The 18,292-nt window shown below is 45.9% G+C and overlaps 1 protein-coding gene across 1 annotated transcript in view; it reads left to right on the top strand.

Moving 5' to 3' along the window:
- The window catches only part of IGF2R (insulin like growth factor 2 receptor), a gene marked incomplete at its 3' end in the record, with an annotated part of 92,307 nt that overhangs the window by 48,976 nt on the left and 25,039 nt on the right, over positions 1-18,292 (top strand). The window contains exons 14-28 of the mRNA XM_008074381.1: positions 856-993; positions 1,677-1,824; positions 2,295-2,472; positions 3,241-3,356; positions 4,211-4,379; positions 6,536-6,715; positions 9,283-9,384; positions 10,822-10,923; positions 13,202-13,397; positions 14,520-14,690; positions 15,654-15,797; positions 15,897-16,072; positions 16,366-16,453; positions 16,977-17,192; positions 17,958-18,088. Coding sequence (XP_008072572.1) covers positions 856-993; positions 1,677-1,824; positions 2,295-2,472; positions 3,241-3,356; positions 4,211-4,379; positions 6,536-6,715; positions 9,283-9,384; positions 10,822-10,923; positions 13,202-13,397; positions 14,520-14,690; positions 15,654-15,797; positions 15,897-16,072; positions 16,366-16,453; positions 16,977-17,192; positions 17,958-18,088 — 2,255 coding nt within the window. The remainder of the gene's footprint in view (positions 1-855; positions 994-1,676; positions 1,825-2,294; positions 2,473-3,240; positions 3,357-4,210; positions 4,380-6,535; positions 6,716-9,282; positions 9,385-10,821; positions 10,924-13,201; positions 13,398-14,519; positions 14,691-15,653; positions 15,798-15,896; positions 16,073-16,365; positions 16,454-16,976; positions 17,193-17,957; positions 18,089-18,292) is intronic.

Genomic DNA, 18,292 nt, shown 5'->3' with positions numbered 1-18,292 from the left:
TGGGGTCTGTCCTGCAAGTTGCTTAACTTTCTCTAAAGGGGGGGAGAATCATAATGGTTTTAAGATGTTGTCCATGGTCTCACTACTTAAAGAGAATGTTAATTTTCATTATCTCTGTACGTAGTCTTTACAGAGTCAAAATTTTTATTTTACTGTTCCTTAAAATGTAGTATTATGTGAATATTCTTTTTGTTTCACAGTTCTATTTATAAATTTTAGGTACTTTCTTGTTGATGTGGTGTAGTTTTTACTGTTTTAAAACATTTAATAGTATATTTCCAGTGTTGGTAATTGTGCTGTTCCATATCCTCTCTCTATCTCCCATTGAAAGACTTCCTTTGGCTAAGTTCCCAGCTGTGGGATAAGGTCAAAAGTTAGGACCATTTTGTTTCTTTTTTTATTTTGGTAAAATATACAACATAATATAAAATTTACCATAAAAAAATTGGGATAAAATATGTGTAACATGAAATTGACTGTCTTAACCATTTTTAATTGTGTAGTTCAGTGGCATTAAGTACTTCTGCATTGTTGTGCAGCCATCACCACCATCCATCTCCAGAACTACTTCATCTTCCCAAACTGAAACTCGGTCCTCTTTGAACAAATAACTCCCCGTTCCCTCCTCCCCAGCCCTTAGTACCCACCCTTCTGTTTTGTATCTCAACGGGTGTGACCGTTCTAGATACTTCCTATAAGTGGACTCGTGTGGTATTTGTAGGACCATGTTTTGACCCACCGTGTCTTACCTCATTTCCCGCTGCCCCTTCCAGGTCTATTTTCAACAGAGTAAGAATGAGGAAAGACGTTTAGAAATGAACGGATTAGTGATGGCTCTTTTTTCCCCATGGACAGGCGATCTAGAAAGTGCTCCAGTGTTGAGAACTTCGGGGGACGGCGGCTGCTTCTACGAGTTTGAGTGGCACACGGCTGCTGCCTGTGTGCTCTCCAGGACGGAAGGCGACAACTGCACGGTCTTTGACTCCCAGGCAGGTATGTGCCTCAGCAGCAGCTCTGTGGTGTAGTGTCACTGGGAACCACTCAGGTTTTTCCTAAACATTCTCTCTCGGTGTTTTAGAGGTAACCTGCTTTAGCATGTTTGTTAATGCTGTTTGACCAAAATTCTGAAAATCTAAAGTTTGGAGCTATGTTTAAGACACTGAAAGTACTGTCTTAAATTCATTGTTGAGATAAGTTTGCTGAGTGCAAAACCTTATGAACAAATCATGTTTGAAAAGGGAATAAATCATGTTTGAAAAGACTTTTCACATGAATTCTAGCGACGAAGGCTACTATGTTAGAGACCTTACAGGAAGTCCACTACAGTGTGGTCATCTTTCTTTGAACCTACTGATTGCTTTTTAGACCAGCAGTTGTGGGCTTTGATGAGCTTCACTGTGAGCTGTACGTTATGGACTTGGAATGGTGTTTTAGGTTAATGGAACAGAAGGGGAATGATGGTGTTGAGTCCATCTCCAACGGAAATGCTAGTAATAGTTACTACAGTTCTGGCTACCTGAAGGGGGAAGTGTCTTTTCTGCCTCTTCAGTTTCTTTCTGCTGTTAGGAAGCCTCTGGGAAGAAGAATCTCTCCCTTTGAAACTGTGGGCTCAGGTCACCCTGTTGACTGTCTTCTGGTTCACCTTATGTATTTTTATTGTTTTTATTCTTACTTAGGGTTTTCTTTTGATTTGTCACCTCTCACAAAGAAAAACGGTGCCTACAAAGTTGAGACGAAGAAGTATGACTTCTACATAAATGTTTGTGGTACAGTGTCTGTGGAATCCTGTCAGCCAGACTCAGGGGCATGTCAGGTGGCAAAAAGGCAAGTGGCTTTTCAGTTCTGGGCTTATTCTTAGGTATTTTGTGTTAGCGTATTCTATTCAGGAACAGATGTGTTCTCTCTCCTAATGTCATTGCTTTACAACAAGCATCTAAAACACTGACCTAACACCTGAAGGATGCTTGGAGTTTAATATCCGGGAGAAGGGCAATGATGAGCCTTGCTTCTCTGTATTTGTGCGTCTCAGCTCCAAGATACTTGTGTGCATGTCTTTCTATTCCGTGTAGTGTTAGTTCACATGAAATGAGTTGTATAAACCAGCGGTGCTGAGAGGAGATTTGGGTCTTGGTGTCCCCTGCAGTTAGAGAGCCCAATGCAGACCCCTGTGTTCTGCAACCCGGGCCTGGTCCCGGGGTCTCTCTGTGCTGCACACTGGTCCTCCCTCCAGTGTCGCAGCCTTGCATGCTTCAGCCCATTGGGTCTTTGCTGAGAGAAATGTGTGTGTATTCTAGTGACAGGAAGACTTGGAACTTGGGACTGAGCAACGCAAAACTGTCATATTATGATGGGATGATCCAGCTGAACTACAGAGATGGCACACCCTATAATAATGAGAGGCACACGCCCAGAGCTACGCTGATCACTTTCCTTTGTGATCGAGATGCCGGAATAGGCTTCCCTGAATATCAGGTAGGGACTGTCCTGTGTTGGGCTCACTGGGGGTACACAGACCTGTCATGGGTTCTTTAATTAGTTTTTGTTTGTTTGTTTGTTTTTGAGTTTGAGTCTCAGTCTGTTGCCCAGGCTGGAATGCAGTGACACTATCACAGGTTATTGTAGCCTCAAACTCCTAGGCTCAAGCAATCCTCCCTCCTCAGCCTTCTGAGTGGCTAGGACTGCAGGCATGCGCGACCATGCTTGGCTATTTTTTTTATTCCTTTTGTGGAGACAAGATCTCACTATGTTACCCAGGCTGGTCTTGAACTCCAGGGCTCAAGTGATCCTCCTGTCTTGGCCTCCCACAGTGCTCAGATTATAGGTGTGAGCCACTGTACCTGGCTGGGGCCCTTTATTTAGAAGCAGAGATACCATCAGTCTGGGTTTCTGGCTAAATCATTACCACAGTTTGTCCTTTTAGATTTTCCAGTGTACATAGGGTAGTGTTTGTTTTATAAGTATTTATTTGGTGGGCTGTACACCTCAATGATAGCCATAAGCCTGTTGGTTTTGGGTATAAAACATGGAAAAGCATCAAAATCATCATTTGTTCCTACTTAGCAGAGGCTCTGTTTCCATTTTAATTCATTACTAGGCAATCTTTTTTTCAGTGAAAGGAGATGGATGAAGGTAAGCTTTCTTTCATGCAGTTTATATTGCAAACAATGCCCTTGTCATTTTCTGATTGCTGGCTTTGTGTCACTTGTCTTTTTCTTGTTGTCCTCCTCCGTCATGGATTAGGAAGAGGATAACTCCACCTACAACTTCCGGTGGTACACCAGCTATGCCTGCCCAGAGGAGCCCCTGGAGTGCGTGGTGACTGACCCCTCCACGCTGGAGCAGTATGATCTCTCCAGGTGAGTCAGGGGTGGCTGCCCTGTTCTGGGCCTGGCACAGATGCTGAGGTCATGGGGGCTGCTGTTGAGAATGTGACTGAGCTGCCGACGGAGAGGGCTGCTGACTCTGGGGCTGCAGGGCCGAGTGGAGTTCTCAGGAGAATGAACTCTAACGATGGTCTGGTTGCCTCCAGATATCACCTGGTCTTTGCTGCAGCAAGAGCTCAGCCTTTCCCTTCATCATTTAAAACACTGAATGTCAGTGCAGAGGCATGGGGGGCAGCTTTAAGGTCTGTAGCTCACTGAGTTGAGTGAAGTTTGTGCGTCATCATGGTGTGTCATGAGTCATGGCGAGCCCACTCTTGTCATTTGTTCGGTGGGCATTGTCACTTCATATCTTTATTTCCCTAACTGGTAGAAATCAATTGTCAGATTGAAATGTGTAAACCCTTTAAAAGCATACATTTTGGGACAACCCCCTTGGGTCCTCTTCCACTCTGGGAACTTTTCTGTCCTCTCAATAAGTCCTACTTTGAAAAAATAAAAAAATAAGACTGGGCTTGGTGGCTCAGCCTGTAATCCCAGCACTTTGGGAGACTGAGGCAAGAGGATTGCCTGAGCCTGAGGTTTCAAGATGAGCCTGTGCAACTTGGCAAGACCTTGTCTCTACAATAAATCAAAAATTAGCCGGGCATGGTTATGCACACCTGTAGTTCTAGCTACTTGGAAGGCTAAGGCAGAAGGATCGCCGGAGCCCAGCAGGTCGATGCTGGGGTGACCGTGAGTGTGCCACTGCACTCCATCCTGGGCGACAGAGTGAGACTCCAACTTAAAAATAAAAAAATGAAAGCATATGTTTTGCTTTGAAATTTTAGTCTCGCAAAATCTGAAGGTGGCCGTGGAAGTAACTGGTATGCCATGGATAACGCGGGGGAGCATGTCACATGGAGAAAATACTACATCAACGTGTGTCGGCCTCTGAATCCAGTGCCAGGCTGTGATCGCTACGCGTCAGCTTGTCAGATGAAATATGCGCGAGATCAAGTGAGTCTGTCCTCCACTGCCAGTCCCTGTTTTCCTCCTCAGCCCCTGTCTTAGTAGATGGAGGTGGTTATTTTGGGACGCCCAGATCAAAGCAGGCCTGGCTGCTTGAGCAGAGCCCTGAGTAAGAGCAGGGTCTCTGTAAGAAAGCTGCCTCCTGAGCAGATGTGTGTCCTATTACTGTTTGGATTCAAAACTTAAAACACAGAAAATGCCATGGTTAACGGTCATGCAGAGCCTGAATTCAGAAACCTCTTTGAGTGCTTCAGCAGGCATCTGCTCACAGAGAGTTTTTGCTTCCAGAACCTCTTGCTTCTGGATTATTAGGGGGAAAGAAAGCCATTTGGGAGCACTGCTGTGGATGAACGGGGTCCACATGTGAGCACCCATCTGAGGTGCCGAGCAATGCTTCATGCCTGAATTGATGCTGCCTCCACTGGAGCTTTTAAGCCTGTTGCCTGTGGTCATTGTGTATGGTCAGTCTTAAAATAAGATGTCTGTGTGCTCTGGGAGTTGGCTTCTGTAAAAATAGCATGTCGGAATGTACTTTTCTTGGCTTAGGTTAGTGGCAGCTTGGAGGTTTTTTTAAAGGAAGGTGATGAGTGCGCCCTGGTGGTTAAACTTTTAAGTTCCCGGTTATGTGACCCTGCACATGAGCATGTGTTCATTAGTGGAGCAATGACCTCAAAGTACCATCCTCATTTTCCCTGGATCCTGTGTCTGTGGATTTGCCTACTCACTAACATTCGTAACCCCAAATTGATATGGAGCACTTTGTTAGTTGTTCTTGGACATGTGTAGTGGCCAATGTGTATGTTTCTGGTTGGCGTTGACCAGGACAATGCTCTGCCCTCTTATTTTGGCCTCACACCAAGATAACCGGAGGATGGAGACGGTGGGGCAGGGCAGTGTGGGAGCTCTAGCTCTGGGGCCAGTTGGTCGGGTGTGAATCCCAGCTCTGGCATCAGAGTGGGGTGGCCTCAGGGGAGTCCGTTAACACTTCTGAGCCTTGTTTTCCTTTTTAAAAGATAAATAGAATCCATCAGCATGAGTTGTTTTGAGGATTTAGGATGATAATCTATGCGTAATAAGTTTGTTTGCCAGTGCACGACAATTCAATATACCAAGACATTGGGGACTGCAGCAGAGAAAGAAGTTAATGATTGTAGGGCAGCTGGACTTGGAGATAGGAGGAAGCCTCAGATCCACCTCCCTGGGGGGTTTGGGTTCAGGGTTTGGAGTGGGCTGAGCTGTGGGTGTCCTTGACTGGTTGAGGAGTGCAGGATGGAGGCATGGAATGGGGAGATGAAGGAGCTGCCTTGTCACCCTGACTGCTCCGCTGTCAGGGTCTGCAGGCTAGTTGGTATCAGCTGCTCCCGTGGAATTCAGGATCTGAACATCCTGAGCAATGCTTAAACAAAAACCTTGTACCTCTTAGGTCAGAAATTCTGTCTATAAGCCAGGTGTGGTGGTTTATGCCTGTAATCTCAGCACTTGGGGAGGTAGAGGCGAGAGGATTGCTTGAACCCAGGGGTTCGAGACCAGCCTTGGCAACTTGGCAAGACCCTGTCTTTACAGTAAATCAAAAACATTAGCTGGACATGGTGGCGCGTGCCTGTAATTCCAGCTACTTGGAAGACTGAGGCAGAAGGATCACCTGAGCCCAGCAGGTCGAAACTGCAGAGGCTTTGAGTGTGCCACTGCACTCCAGCCTGGGTGACAGAGTAAGACTCTGATTCAAAAAAAAAAAAAAGAAAGAAATTCTGTCTATAGGTACAACAGGGATGCAGATGGTTGGTATCTAGTGCTGCGTAACTTTTGGTTATGAGGAAGCGGGCCAAAGTATAGCCTGATTAATGCTTAACTATAACTAAACTTCTGCCCAGAATGTGATTCTTGTTAACCGTGTATAGACAGTTTCATATGTGAGATTGTACGTCTGTGTATGTACATACATACTATGTGTTTGTGACTGTATGTATAGATACTTTACATCCTTCCCTTAATAGTGATGGTTTGGTGTTTGATAACTTATTGCTTACTGTACCTTTAAAGAATGTAACTAGCACAAATAACAAATAAATTGTATCAGTAACAAAGAAGCTAGTTGCTTTATCTTCAGAAGGAAAAGCTTAACAAGACTGACCATTTCCTCGCAGGGTTCCTTTACTGAGGTGATCGCCATCAGTAACCTGGGAATGGCGAAGACGGGCCCTATGGTGGAGGACAGCGGTAGCCTCCTCCTGGAATACGTGAATGGCTCAGCCTGTACTACCAGCGATGGCAGGCGGACCACCTATACCACAAGGATCCATCTGGTCTGCTCCAGGGGCCTACTGGTAAGGTGCTCCTGCATGCTGCGGTCTTCATTGCTTTGGCTTTGTCTTGACTGACTGAGCTCCCTCTTATGCATCTCTTAACAAAAATAAACGCTTCTTGGGTAGGGAGAGGAGTTAGGTTGGCCCTGGTGCTGCCTAAGTTCCTTGTGTGGTATAGATGTGAGTGGGCCAGCCCCACGTTCATGGCTCTTTCGTGGCTGTGATTTCTGAAGTGTAGGCCTCATCTTTGACTGTGGAGTTAGAGGCTGTGGTATGACATTGCTGTCTGGTGTTCTGTAGATTTGGATTTTCTCTCTGAGCTGTGCAGGTGCCATCTTTCCTTTCAGTTCTTGTGAGTGAATGATCTGAGGATCTTGGCAGTGGAATGGGCCTTAGTGATGGTGTACTGTAGGGGCCAAGGAAGGCAAGACGAGGTCAGAAGGACGTTGATCTGAGGCAGCTTCTCAGCACATCAAAGCGCCAGTCTTTGGGGTGTCGCTTTCCAAACCCCAACAGTCCCAAGTCCACAGATGAGGAAGCTGAGCCTCATTGTGCTCAGGCCCTCGTGTGAACCCTGAGGGACGCACTGTGGGACAAGGTAGGAATGAAATAGGAGTAAGAAGGAAAGACTGGAAGTGGGAGGTGGTTGGGGTTGCCATTGGTCCCGAGTTCCTTAGCCAGGGGCGAACAGCAGAGAAAACGCTACATGAAGATGCAATGGCACCATTCTGTACAGTCCCAGTTGCTTCTGTTTTCAAATTGTGGCAAAATATATATAACATAACATTGACCATTTTGATCATTTTCTGGTTAGGTGCATTAAGCACGTTTACAGTGTTGTGTGTACATCACCAGTGTCCATTTCCAGAACTTTTTCCTTGTCTCAAATCTAATTGCTTTGTTACCTGGAGTTTTAAGTTTATACCAGGGTCATATGTTTTTGAGAAATTACCAAATGGTGAGGTAAATCCAGAATATAGACTGGAAGTCATGGTTGTTATCAATGGAATCATTAACAATCAAGTCAACTTGCCAAGGGTCTGTGGCAGCTTCTTCTAGCCTCGCTGAAATGAGCCAGCGAGATGGATTTCCCGTTCTGCATCAGCCCAGCAGAGGACCTATTGGTCCTCTTAGTCATTGACTGATGTACTGTTTTCAAAGAGATACTGTCTTCAACGTTCCAGAAGATCTCTGATAAGGGGATGAAGTGACCAATTAACCAAGTGGCCTGTGCTCCCTGAGGATGTTGTTCTGTCAGGAAGACTGTGTGTACATACTCCAGTTCTTCTGACCTTAGGGCTGCCCATTTCCTTAGTATCAGGAAGGCATCCTGGGCTTGCATGGCAGAGCCTGGCAGTCTCTGCATCCTGGGTATGTCTGTGTGTCTCCTGCCCAGGACCACCCCTTCCCTCTCTGGTTTCTTGTTGCCATTGAGATGCTGGGTACTTCCAGAAAGTTCTTCAACTCCTAGTTTTTATTTTATTTTCAGAGGAAATTCACATTGTCACTATATGTCTCAGCACTGATATGGGGCCTGGTGTATGGTGGGGGCCCAGGAAATACACTCACCGAACGAAGAAAGAGGACCACGCTCGCAGAGGGTTTGCAAATTGCAGAACATTCACAGGTCGAAGCTCACTTTTCACAGCCACACTAGGGTACAAGGGGCAGGTGCATTTTTATCCCGCTGTTAGAATTGCTGAGACCAGGGAGGGTGCGGGCTTACAGGTTAGAGAGCCCTCAGTGGGTAAGGGTGTGGACTCAGGTCAGATGAGCATCGTTTCTTAACCCATGACCCTGGCAGGTGTCTTAACTTCTCTGTTCATCAGTTTTCTCATCTGTAGGTTGTGGGTGCCTTTGGGACACAGTTCGTGGGCCATCATGAGGCTTAGTTGAGAAATGCTAACAAAACTCTTAGTGCAGTACCTGGTGGGTGATAAACATTCCAGTGGACGAGCTGCTGTTACCCGGGTGGGAGTGGTGCTCTCACAGAAAGGTAATGATGCAGAGGGGATACTTTTGGTTGAAACACACACACACAAGGGCAAACATGCCATAACTTAATAACAGCTGGGTGAGTTTTCACAGAGTGAACACGGCTGTATAACCAGAACCCACGTCAAGAAAGAAACATGAGCACCAGCGAGGGTCCCTGGTGTGCTCTTCTTGTCACTTCTCAGCACCCTCCTGACCTCACAAACAGCCTCACCTAACTCTGAGCTTACATCAGTGAAATCTATTGTATAGTCTTGTGGTCTATTTGTGTCTGGCCTCTTGTGCTCGCCTTTTGGTGTAGTGTTTCTCGAAGCATGGCCTTGGACTCAGACCTAGGTTTAGACCCCAATTCCATCATTTACTGCTGGTTTGATTTCTAAACTTCTTAACATTCAGGCAGAAGAGATATTGTCTCCATCAAAGTGGTGATGAGAGCATTAAATTATAATTAGGTAATGAACACTAAATGCCTCACTGACACATGACAAACATTCAGTAGATTTTAGCTCTTTTGTGCACTGGAGTGGTATTCTTTTGGTTAGATCAGGATCCATGTTATCCTCTTGACTTTTACTGTGGATTTGACCTTGCAGAACAGCCACCCCATCTTCTCTCTCAACTGGGAGTGTGTGGTCAGTTTCCTGTGGAACACAGAGGCTGCCTGTCCTATCCAGACAATGACGGACACAGACGAGGTATGTGTGCTGTCACCTGGTCTCTTGCTGAGCTGCCTGCTGGACATGCCCACCTGGGGATCCTAGCTCTGAGCCTGACCCCAGCGCTGGCTTTCTGAGTCAGTTGCTATGTCGCTGTCCCCTAGGCATTGACTGGGGTTCGGGATGCATTCCTGCAGGATCATCCTGCATTCCTCTCTCTCAGCACAGCCTCCCAGAGCCTGGAATAAGAACCAGGTGCCTCGGTTTTACTCCCTGCTCACTGTAAATTCCTTTCTCCTGCCTCCCACTGTCCCTTCCTTGTGACAGTGGCATGGGAGGGGGAGTCTGGGGGCTCTGCATTACCACCAGAGGCAACTGGTTGATGTGTCCCTCCACATCTAACCCTCAATGCCTGTCACCTAGAGGGTAAAGCCCATGTACATTAACATAATCCTGCCTACAGTGTGAGGCCTGTAGGTTTTAACATGACTCTGTCTGTAGGGTAGGGTTTTTACCCCCTCAGCACCTGCTGTGGCCTTTGCTCCACCCACTCTTTGGTGTAGGCCCATGCTCTGCCTTTGAATGCCCCGCAATGGGTAGCCATCAGCTGCTCAGTGATGTGCTCTTGAACCTCCCCAGGTGTGAGTTGGCAGCATTGTGTATTTCTTTACTGTGGGACATGTTTCCCTCTCTCTGTTTTCTCAACTCTCTGCTGGGCTGCCGACTCTGATAGCAGAGACTGGTTTATCCAAGCCAACAGTCCAGCATGGTCCTGGCTTCGTGGGTGCGTGGTGAGGGCAGGATGGTGGGATGCCGGGCACTCTGTCCCCAGAAAGTGCTTCTAGGGCTGTGGCTACTACCCCATTTCCCGCATCTGGTGGATACAGGGTGGCCCAGGGCAAAGTTAAATACACCAGAGGAGAGGTAATCATGTGAGAGTACCTGATCATACTCCCATCGTTACCTTAAAGTGAATAGTTGAAACAGAAAATGCAATACAAGATCTTAAGATGTTTGTTTTCTTTAAAATTTAATTGTGGGCTGGTCCAAAGGTAGTGAGTTCTCTCAGTTGATTGTTCACAGTTCCAGATTGAATGCCTTCCCCCTTCTCATTGCTGCACTTGGCTAGCCTTTAAAACTAATAATACTTTAAAAAATAATGATAGGTCTCATGGTCCCCACCTAACTTTTCTGTTAGGGTTCAGCTGTAGTCAGTTTCTTCAGTTACATACAGTACCCCAAGAGCTTTCAGGTAAACTTAGCATCTCCAAGTCTGGTCTCACACCTGGTACACTCCAGGTGCTGTGTTTGAAGAGGCTGTGGGGTACACACAGGGCTACATTTCTGATAGGGGGAATTTTTAAGTAAGTGGAGAAACAGTTTTGTGAAGTGCACATGTGCAGGTTTCTGGAGGGGCTTTCTGTGTGCCGTTGAATTGGTTTGAACATGCCTCTTCTCCCCTTTTGTTTCCTGTAGGCTTGCTCTATAAGGGACCCCAACAGTGGATTTGTGTTTAACCTTAACCCACTAAACACTTCTCAAGGATATGTGGTCTCCGGCATTGGGAAGACTTTTGTGGTAAGAGTGATATGATGAGTTTCCACTTTGCTTGAAGTGAGGAAAGAGTGCAGTAAAGTCGCCTGCAGCTGGTGATGTGGGGAGGCAGGCGTCCTGAGGAACTGCCTGGGGTGCTGTGGTCCGGCTGTCACTCAGGAGGAGATAGGAAGGTCTAGCCTGAAGAGGGAAATGAAGGCAAGCCACTGCCCTGGTGCAGTTGAGCCGTGAGGACTGTTATGCTTCGAATATTAAGTTGTTCCTGGTGTGTTGAGCAGTGGCAGCAGTGTCATCTGGGAACTTGTTAGAAATACAGATTTTTGGGCCCCCACCCCAGACCTCGTGAATCAGAAACTCTGGGGTGGAACCTGGTAGTCCGATTTAACAAGCCCTTCAGGTGATTTTGATACCCACTGAAGTTTGAGGACCACTAGTCAGGAGGAGGTGATAATTACATTACCCTGTAAAAGGGAAACTTGTGTGTGTGTGTGTGTGTGTGTGTGTGTGTGTGTGTATATAGTAGGGGTGCTGTGTTCGGGTATCTTCTGACCACTTCCTTCAAAGACAGGCCTCATCGTATGCCTGGAGACATAAGGTGGAAAATCTCCATGTTAATGCCATTCTGTTATAAGCTAGTCTCTGCTAGAGAGAGAGAGAAAGCTTTTATAAAGACTTGATTTTTGGTTTGTTTAAATTCTTGTAGCAAAATCCACATTGGAACTTAAGAATAAGCTTTGAGCAAGAAGTTGGGATGAGGCTGTCTTATAACAATTAGATGCAGAGGAGAACTTTGTAGGTAAAATACCACATGCAAAGGAGCGTATAGCTTGTCCCACATCCCAGGAAACACCTGAACAGGACTTATCACTTAGCGGCACTTTGGCTGTGTCCCCCCGTCCCCCCAATCCTCCAGCATTATTTTGCATGGATTTTCTGCATTTCAGAATGTGTTTGATAATGGCCTCCATGTGAACAGTTAATTCTAAAACTGTTTGATTTACCGACAAACTGCTGCAGAGCTTGGTTTATACTGTGTGGTATATCTCAGGCACGTAATAGGCAAGCGCCTGTTCAGTTGCCTATAGTAGTGCGAGAGGAAGGCAAGAACCTCATGGAGCCCCACAGAAAATATGCTAGGAGAGGTAACTCAATGCCACGGAGAACATGCTAGAAGCAGATCAGAGAGGCTCTGCCTTGTGCACTAGCAGGGGTGTGAGGAGGTAGCATTTGCATGTCACAGTTCTTGATAACGGACAGCAGAGACTGACTCTAGATAACAGAAGTAAGAATGGAGCTGACTGGAAGGGGCTGAGGCTCTCAGGATTGAGGGCCTGGCCAGTGTGCTGCCAGGAGCCCATCTACACTGGACACTACTGGCTGCCAGCTGACGACGTGGCATTTTAGGCAGACCCACTGGATTCCTGCCACCCCATCCTGCTGGACTCAACTGCCCCCAGATACTCCCCAGTGGCCTTTGCATGCTGCTGAGCTGCTGGGTGGGGCATCACTAAGGAGGCCTGAACACTGGATGGTGGGGCGTGTAGTGCTGGACAGCTGATTGAGTGGTGTCCCCCACAGCTCTGTTGTTAACTTACAGGCAAGGCCTTGAAGGAAGGAAAGGGAACCTGCCTTCGATTTCCAAAACCAAGGACCCCTGGTCGCAGCCCACACGACTGCAAGAGCACTTGGGTGGGATCTAGTCCTCACTGGCCACTTCTTGGTCTTTAAGGAAAGCACTGTCTACACGTAGTTCTGAACTCTGTGTTCATTGTCTAAATGTTAGCAGTGAACACATGGAGAGAAGTCTAGTTCCTTTATGTATTTTTGTATCAAAGATCACAGTCCATTTGTTTTCACAGCTACAGCAAACTTAGCTACTTTTCATTGGGATGATAGCAACATCTTTAAGACGTATGGGACATCACTTCATGTGTACTTGTAATTAACATGATGTCAACTCTATCTACTTTCTCATAATTAAAAATATTGTAAAATTGTGGCCTCTTTCTATCCTCTCATATAGAGTACATCATTGCTTGCAGTAGATCTTACCATTTGTAGATGCAGGACTATGTTAAATACAAAGATGTGTACTGAAGCTTTGAGACAATGTGTGGATATTGCTATTTGGGATTTGAACTTTATCTTACATACTGACTTAACTACTCACACATGAAAAGTCAGTCCATTGACTGGTAGATAGCAAACATTTAACCTAGTGGGGTTTGGGGTCACCAGGGATCCTGTTGGTTAAGTTCCCTAGCCTGATTCATTCGTGTGGCTCTTCCTCTCTGGTCTACAGTTTAATGTCTGCGGCACGATGCCAGTCTGCGGGACCATCGAGGGAAAACCTGCTTCCGGCTGCGAGGCAGAAACCCAGACCGAAGAGCTGAAGAATCTGAAGCCGGCAAGGCCAGTCGGAGTCGAGAAAAGCCTCGAGCTGTCCACTGAGGGCTTCCTCACTCTGACTTACAAAGGACCCCCCTTTGCCACCAGAGGTAAGCTTGGAACCCTGCTGTTTTTTCTGGTGGTTCTGAGGCTGACTGACTTCATGTCTTTCTGGGTGGACACATCCACACCCTCTGACCACCCAGTCTGCGCCTTCCACCTTGCTGCAGGAGCCTCCTTGTTGCTCTTCTTGTTTTTGCCTCGCAGAATACAGGAGTCCCCTGTTATCCATGGTTTCGTTTTCTGTGGTCAAACGCAGTCCAAAATTATTGACATATTCTGAGAGACAGAGAGAGTGAGAGAGATACCACCTTTACATAACTATTATGATAATATATTGTTGTCATTGTTCTATTTTATTATTGTTAATCTCTTGCTGTGCCTAACTTATAAATTAAACTCCATCATCGGTATATATGAATAGCAAAAACATAGTATATCCAGAGTTCTCAGTTCCAGGCTTCCCCTGGGGGTCTTGGAAGGCATCGCCTCCGAGGAGAAGGGCGGCTCCTGCAGTCCATACTCAACACAGCAGCTGGTGATGTTTTTGAAGTGTTGCGTCATGTCACTTCCCAGCTTTGAGCCCCCCGGTGGCTCTGTATTACACCTGGAGTAGAAGCCCTCACTCTCCTGGTGACCACGGGGCACCCCTGGGGCTTTCTGTGATCACTCCTTGCTTCCTCTGCTCAGTCCCACAGCCCCCCTGTTTCTGAAGTGATAGAAGCCAATCTTGCCCTCGTTCCCTCCCAGGCTTTGTGCTTGCTGCCCGCTCTGCAGCCAGCATGCACGAGGGGGAGGATTTCTTCTGTTTCTTCACTCCTGTGTGTAGTAGGAACTTAGTATTTATCAGATGAGCTTGACATTGTTTTCAACATTTGGATTGACAAACCGTGTGGGATTTGAATATTTTCTGGAAGAGTAAGAATGCCAAAACATTAGGCTTGCGATATAAACCTGTCCTAACACAGGCCACTGTTGCAATAAATGTGACCACTCTGTGTTCACATGTAGTCCCTTGACACAGGCTGGCACCCCTGCCGCAATGGTTTCAGCATATAAATGGCTGTGTAGCTTGTCACCAATGGTGGTGGTGTCTTCCTGCTGCACTGTGTTTATGGGCAGCGGTGTGAAGACTGTTCTGTTTCTTGAAATCGGACCTTCCTGCTCCACAGGTTCCAATGATGCTTTCATCATCCGCTTTCTTTGCAATGATGACATCTACCCAGGAACCCCTAGATTCCTGCATCAAGACATCGACTCTGGGCGAGGGATCCGAAACACTTACTTTGAGTTTGAGACTGCGTTGGCCTGTGTTCCTTCTCCAGTGGACTGCCAAGTCACCGGTGAGGTGGAGAAGGGAGTATTTGTGTGTATATTTGTATGTGTGGAATGCATGTTTTGTTTTCTAGGCACCATGACATTTTTGTTACCAGTTTTCTTTGGATGATGCTTAGAATTTTAATGTTTCTCTTGAAGAGAATCTGGATATGTTAATTAATGGTTTTAAGCTATGTTTTGGATCAGATCCTGCTTGGGAACAAAGAAGAAAACTCAGAGAAAAAAATTAAACACTGCCAGGGCTTGCCTATCTGCCTTCCTTTCTCTCTCTCTCTCTTTCCCCCACACCTTTCTTTCAGAATTTCAGATCTCCATGTATATATACATATTTATTTATTTATTATTATTATTATTATTATTATTTTGAGATGGGGTCTTGCTCTGTCACGTAGTTTGGAGTGCAGTGACATGATTATAGCTCACTGTAGCCTCGAAGTCTTGGCCTTAAGTGATCCTTCTGCCTCAGCCTCCAAAGTGCTAGGATTACAGGCATGAGCCACTATGCCTATCTCCAGAGCTACTTATTTGAGGAAGAAAAAAAAGAAAAAGGCATTAAAACTCCATACGTCATACCCTGGAAGTTGAACAGTGTCCTAGGATACCCTTGGTCTCTATGGGCTTGGCCCTGCCACTTCCACAGTGATGGTGCTTCCTTGTGAATGGCAGGTCTTCAGGGTTTTGCTGTGTTGCCTAGTATGGCCTTGACCTCCTGAGCTCATGTGATCCTTCTGCCTTGGCCTCCTAGTAACTGGGATTACCAGTGTGCACCACCACGCCCTATTGTGAAGGGCAGTTTTGAGGGATGGAGAGGGTGTGTGATTCCATAGGCAAAACCTCTCTACCTCCTGTAGATTTTCTTATTGCTTATTGTTGGGAATATCAGGTTCACTCCTCTGCAGACTTTACTCAGCGTGAAAGGTGGTCTTTGGAGCTCACAAGATGGCAACGTGTTTTTGTTGTTGTTTCAGACACGGCTGGAAATGAGTATGATCTAAGTGGTTTAAGCACAGTCAGGAAGCCTTGGACCGCTGTCGACACCTCAGTTGATGGGAAGAAGAGGACGTTCTACTTGAGCGTTTGCAATCCTCTCCCATACATTCCTGGATGCCATGGTGCGTTGTGGCCAGTCTCTTCATATCTGCTCACTTGACTTAAGGTCAGCCTCCCTCCCTTCCCTTCTTCACCTCAAAACCACTTTTCCTGTCTTTCAGGCAGCGCAGTGGGATCCTGCTTGGTGTCAGAAGACAACAGCTGGAACCTAGGCGTGGTGCAAATCAGCCCTCAAGCTGCAGCGAATGGATCCCTGAGCATCGTGTATGTCAATGGGGACAAGTGTGGGAACCAGCGCTTCTCCACCAGGATAACATTCGAGTGTGCCCAGATATCGGTGCGTGTCAGATCTGCCATGATGGTTCTGTCTTTAGGTCATTTTATTTTCCATCTTTCTTTAACCTCCAGATCTTCCAGCCTATTTAAAACTTGCCTGTGCTTTTGTGGATTTTTGTCCATTGCTTAGGTTTGATGTGAATGTACTAATTTCCCCAGGTCTTAGATGTTAAATAAAGGCTGTCTATTTAGCTCATGGATATTAAAGATTGGATATTAATTGTGGCTATAATTTGATTAATTTTTAAAAATAAGTAAGTGGGAAGCAAAGCAAGCTGTTGACTTGTATTCTAGGGCTCGCCAACGTTTCAGCTTTTGGATGACTGTGAGTACGTGTTTGTCTGGAGAACTGTGGAAGCCTGTCCTGTTGTAAGAGTGGAAGGTGAGATCCCAGCCTATTAGTTATGGGTCATGGTAAATGGGTGAAGTAGCAGACGGTCCAAACAGCCTATCAAATATGAACCCTACGGTCATGGCCAACCGTGGGATCATAAGACCTTTATGAGGGAGCGGGCTCTTTCTTATCCTCGTGTTTTCTCTACTCTAGTTAATTGCTGATTTTACCGGTGACATTTTTGTTATGTGCCTGATGGATGTGTTTTTGGCATCTCACACATGAAAACCCTAACGTGGGGTTTTGTTGATGAAGCAGGTCTTTATCCTGGGACCTTAGGCTTTTCTAGAAAGCTGTTTGCTTGGCAATTTGTGTCATATATAAACACAATGAAATAATGTGGAAATGGTTTTTTGTTTTTTTTCTTAACTGAGAGTTCAAAGGGAAATGGCATTGAATGCACATTTTTAGGTGGTTCTTAGCTGATGAAAGATTGTGAAACTTCTAGAAGCTTGAAAGTGTGAATGCGTGCATGGTTGCAATTGCCTTCACCTCTCGTGTGTTCTTAAAGGGGACAACTGTGAGGTGAGAGACCCCAGACATGGCAACTTGTATGACCTGAAGCCTCTGGGTCTCAGTGATGTCACTGTGCGTGCTGGCGAGTACACCTATTACTTCCGCGTCTGTGGGAAGCTCTCTTCACCAGTCTGTCCCACCAGCGACAGGTCCAAGGTGGTCTCATCATGCCAGGAAAAGCGGGAGCCGCAGGGATTTCAAAAAGTGGCAGGTACCATTGTTTTTCTTTCTGCTTTTGTTGCAAAAGAATGGAATTAAAATGTTAATATTATGACAAAGATTACATTCCTCAGAGTAGGGAGAATGACTGTTTGGGTGAAATGACGTATTAATGTGATGTTTCTGATTTCACTTGATTTTAATAATTGGAATGCATGCTGGAGAATGTTGTATAAATAAATGAGTATTTTATTTTTATTTATCCACTTGAAGTTCATAGTTACCAACTCGTAGATCACAGTCCTTGTCTTTATTACAACATTGGGACACACTGATCTAGCTAGTAATGGGTGTTCTGAGGTGGTACTTTCTGAAATTAAGTCAGAGGGAATGCATTTAGTATGGGGTTTATTTGTAAAAGTTACAGGGCAGCCTGGTGGTCATCCATGCCATTTCAGCAGTGGGGCAAGATTTAAATAAGTTTGGGAACTTGTAAAAATGAAGTAGCGCGTGATGAGTTTGTGGGCTGCCATCAGGTGCCGTAGAGGTAATGCCCTCTTAGTGGATCAGGCTAAGGAGTATCGACCTGTCATTGTACCTATGGTTAGTCTGTCATATTGCAAACTTGAGCAAGAGTAGGCCTGGTTTTATTCTTCCTGAGTTTAATATGACAAGGAGTGTGTGATTCAATCCAGGAGGCCCAGGATACTTTGTCCTCTGTGCTTCAGGGTACATGGTGTGACATGTCTTAGGATAAGCTCAACACCCTAGGGACCTCTTGAACCAAACCTTGTGTAATGTGCTTCTTCTTGAACAGGTCTCCTTACTCAGAAGCTGACTTACGAAAACGGATTATTAAAAATGAACTACACTGGGGGGGACACTTGCCATAAGGTCTATCAGCGCTCAACGACCATCTTCTTCTACTGCGACCACAGCACTCAGAAGGTGAGCGTGTGCTGATGACTGGCCACAGAGTCTTCCGCATCTCTCGGGCCACTGTGGTCCTTGAACGATGCATCTGTCCTCAGAGCTCATACAGTCTCCTGGTTAACTTGGCTCAAAGTACGTGATTTACAGAAAGCATGTTGAAACTTCCAGCTTGTATAGATTTTAATGAACATAACCATTTCTTACTGTTCTCATCCTTAA

This window comes from Carlito syrichta, unplaced genomic scaffold (genome assembly GCF_000164805.1).
Source record: "Carlito syrichta isolate Samal-C Ts95f unplaced genomic scaffold, Tarsius_syrichta-2.0.1 Scaffold316421, whole genome shotgun sequence".
In the NCBI taxonomy this organism is placed as follows: domain Eukaryota; kingdom Metazoa; phylum Chordata; class Mammalia; order Primates; family Tarsiidae; genus Carlito; species Carlito syrichta.
Note: the sequence above shows the minus strand (reverse complement) of the source record. Positions and strands in the feature narration are given on the sequence as shown.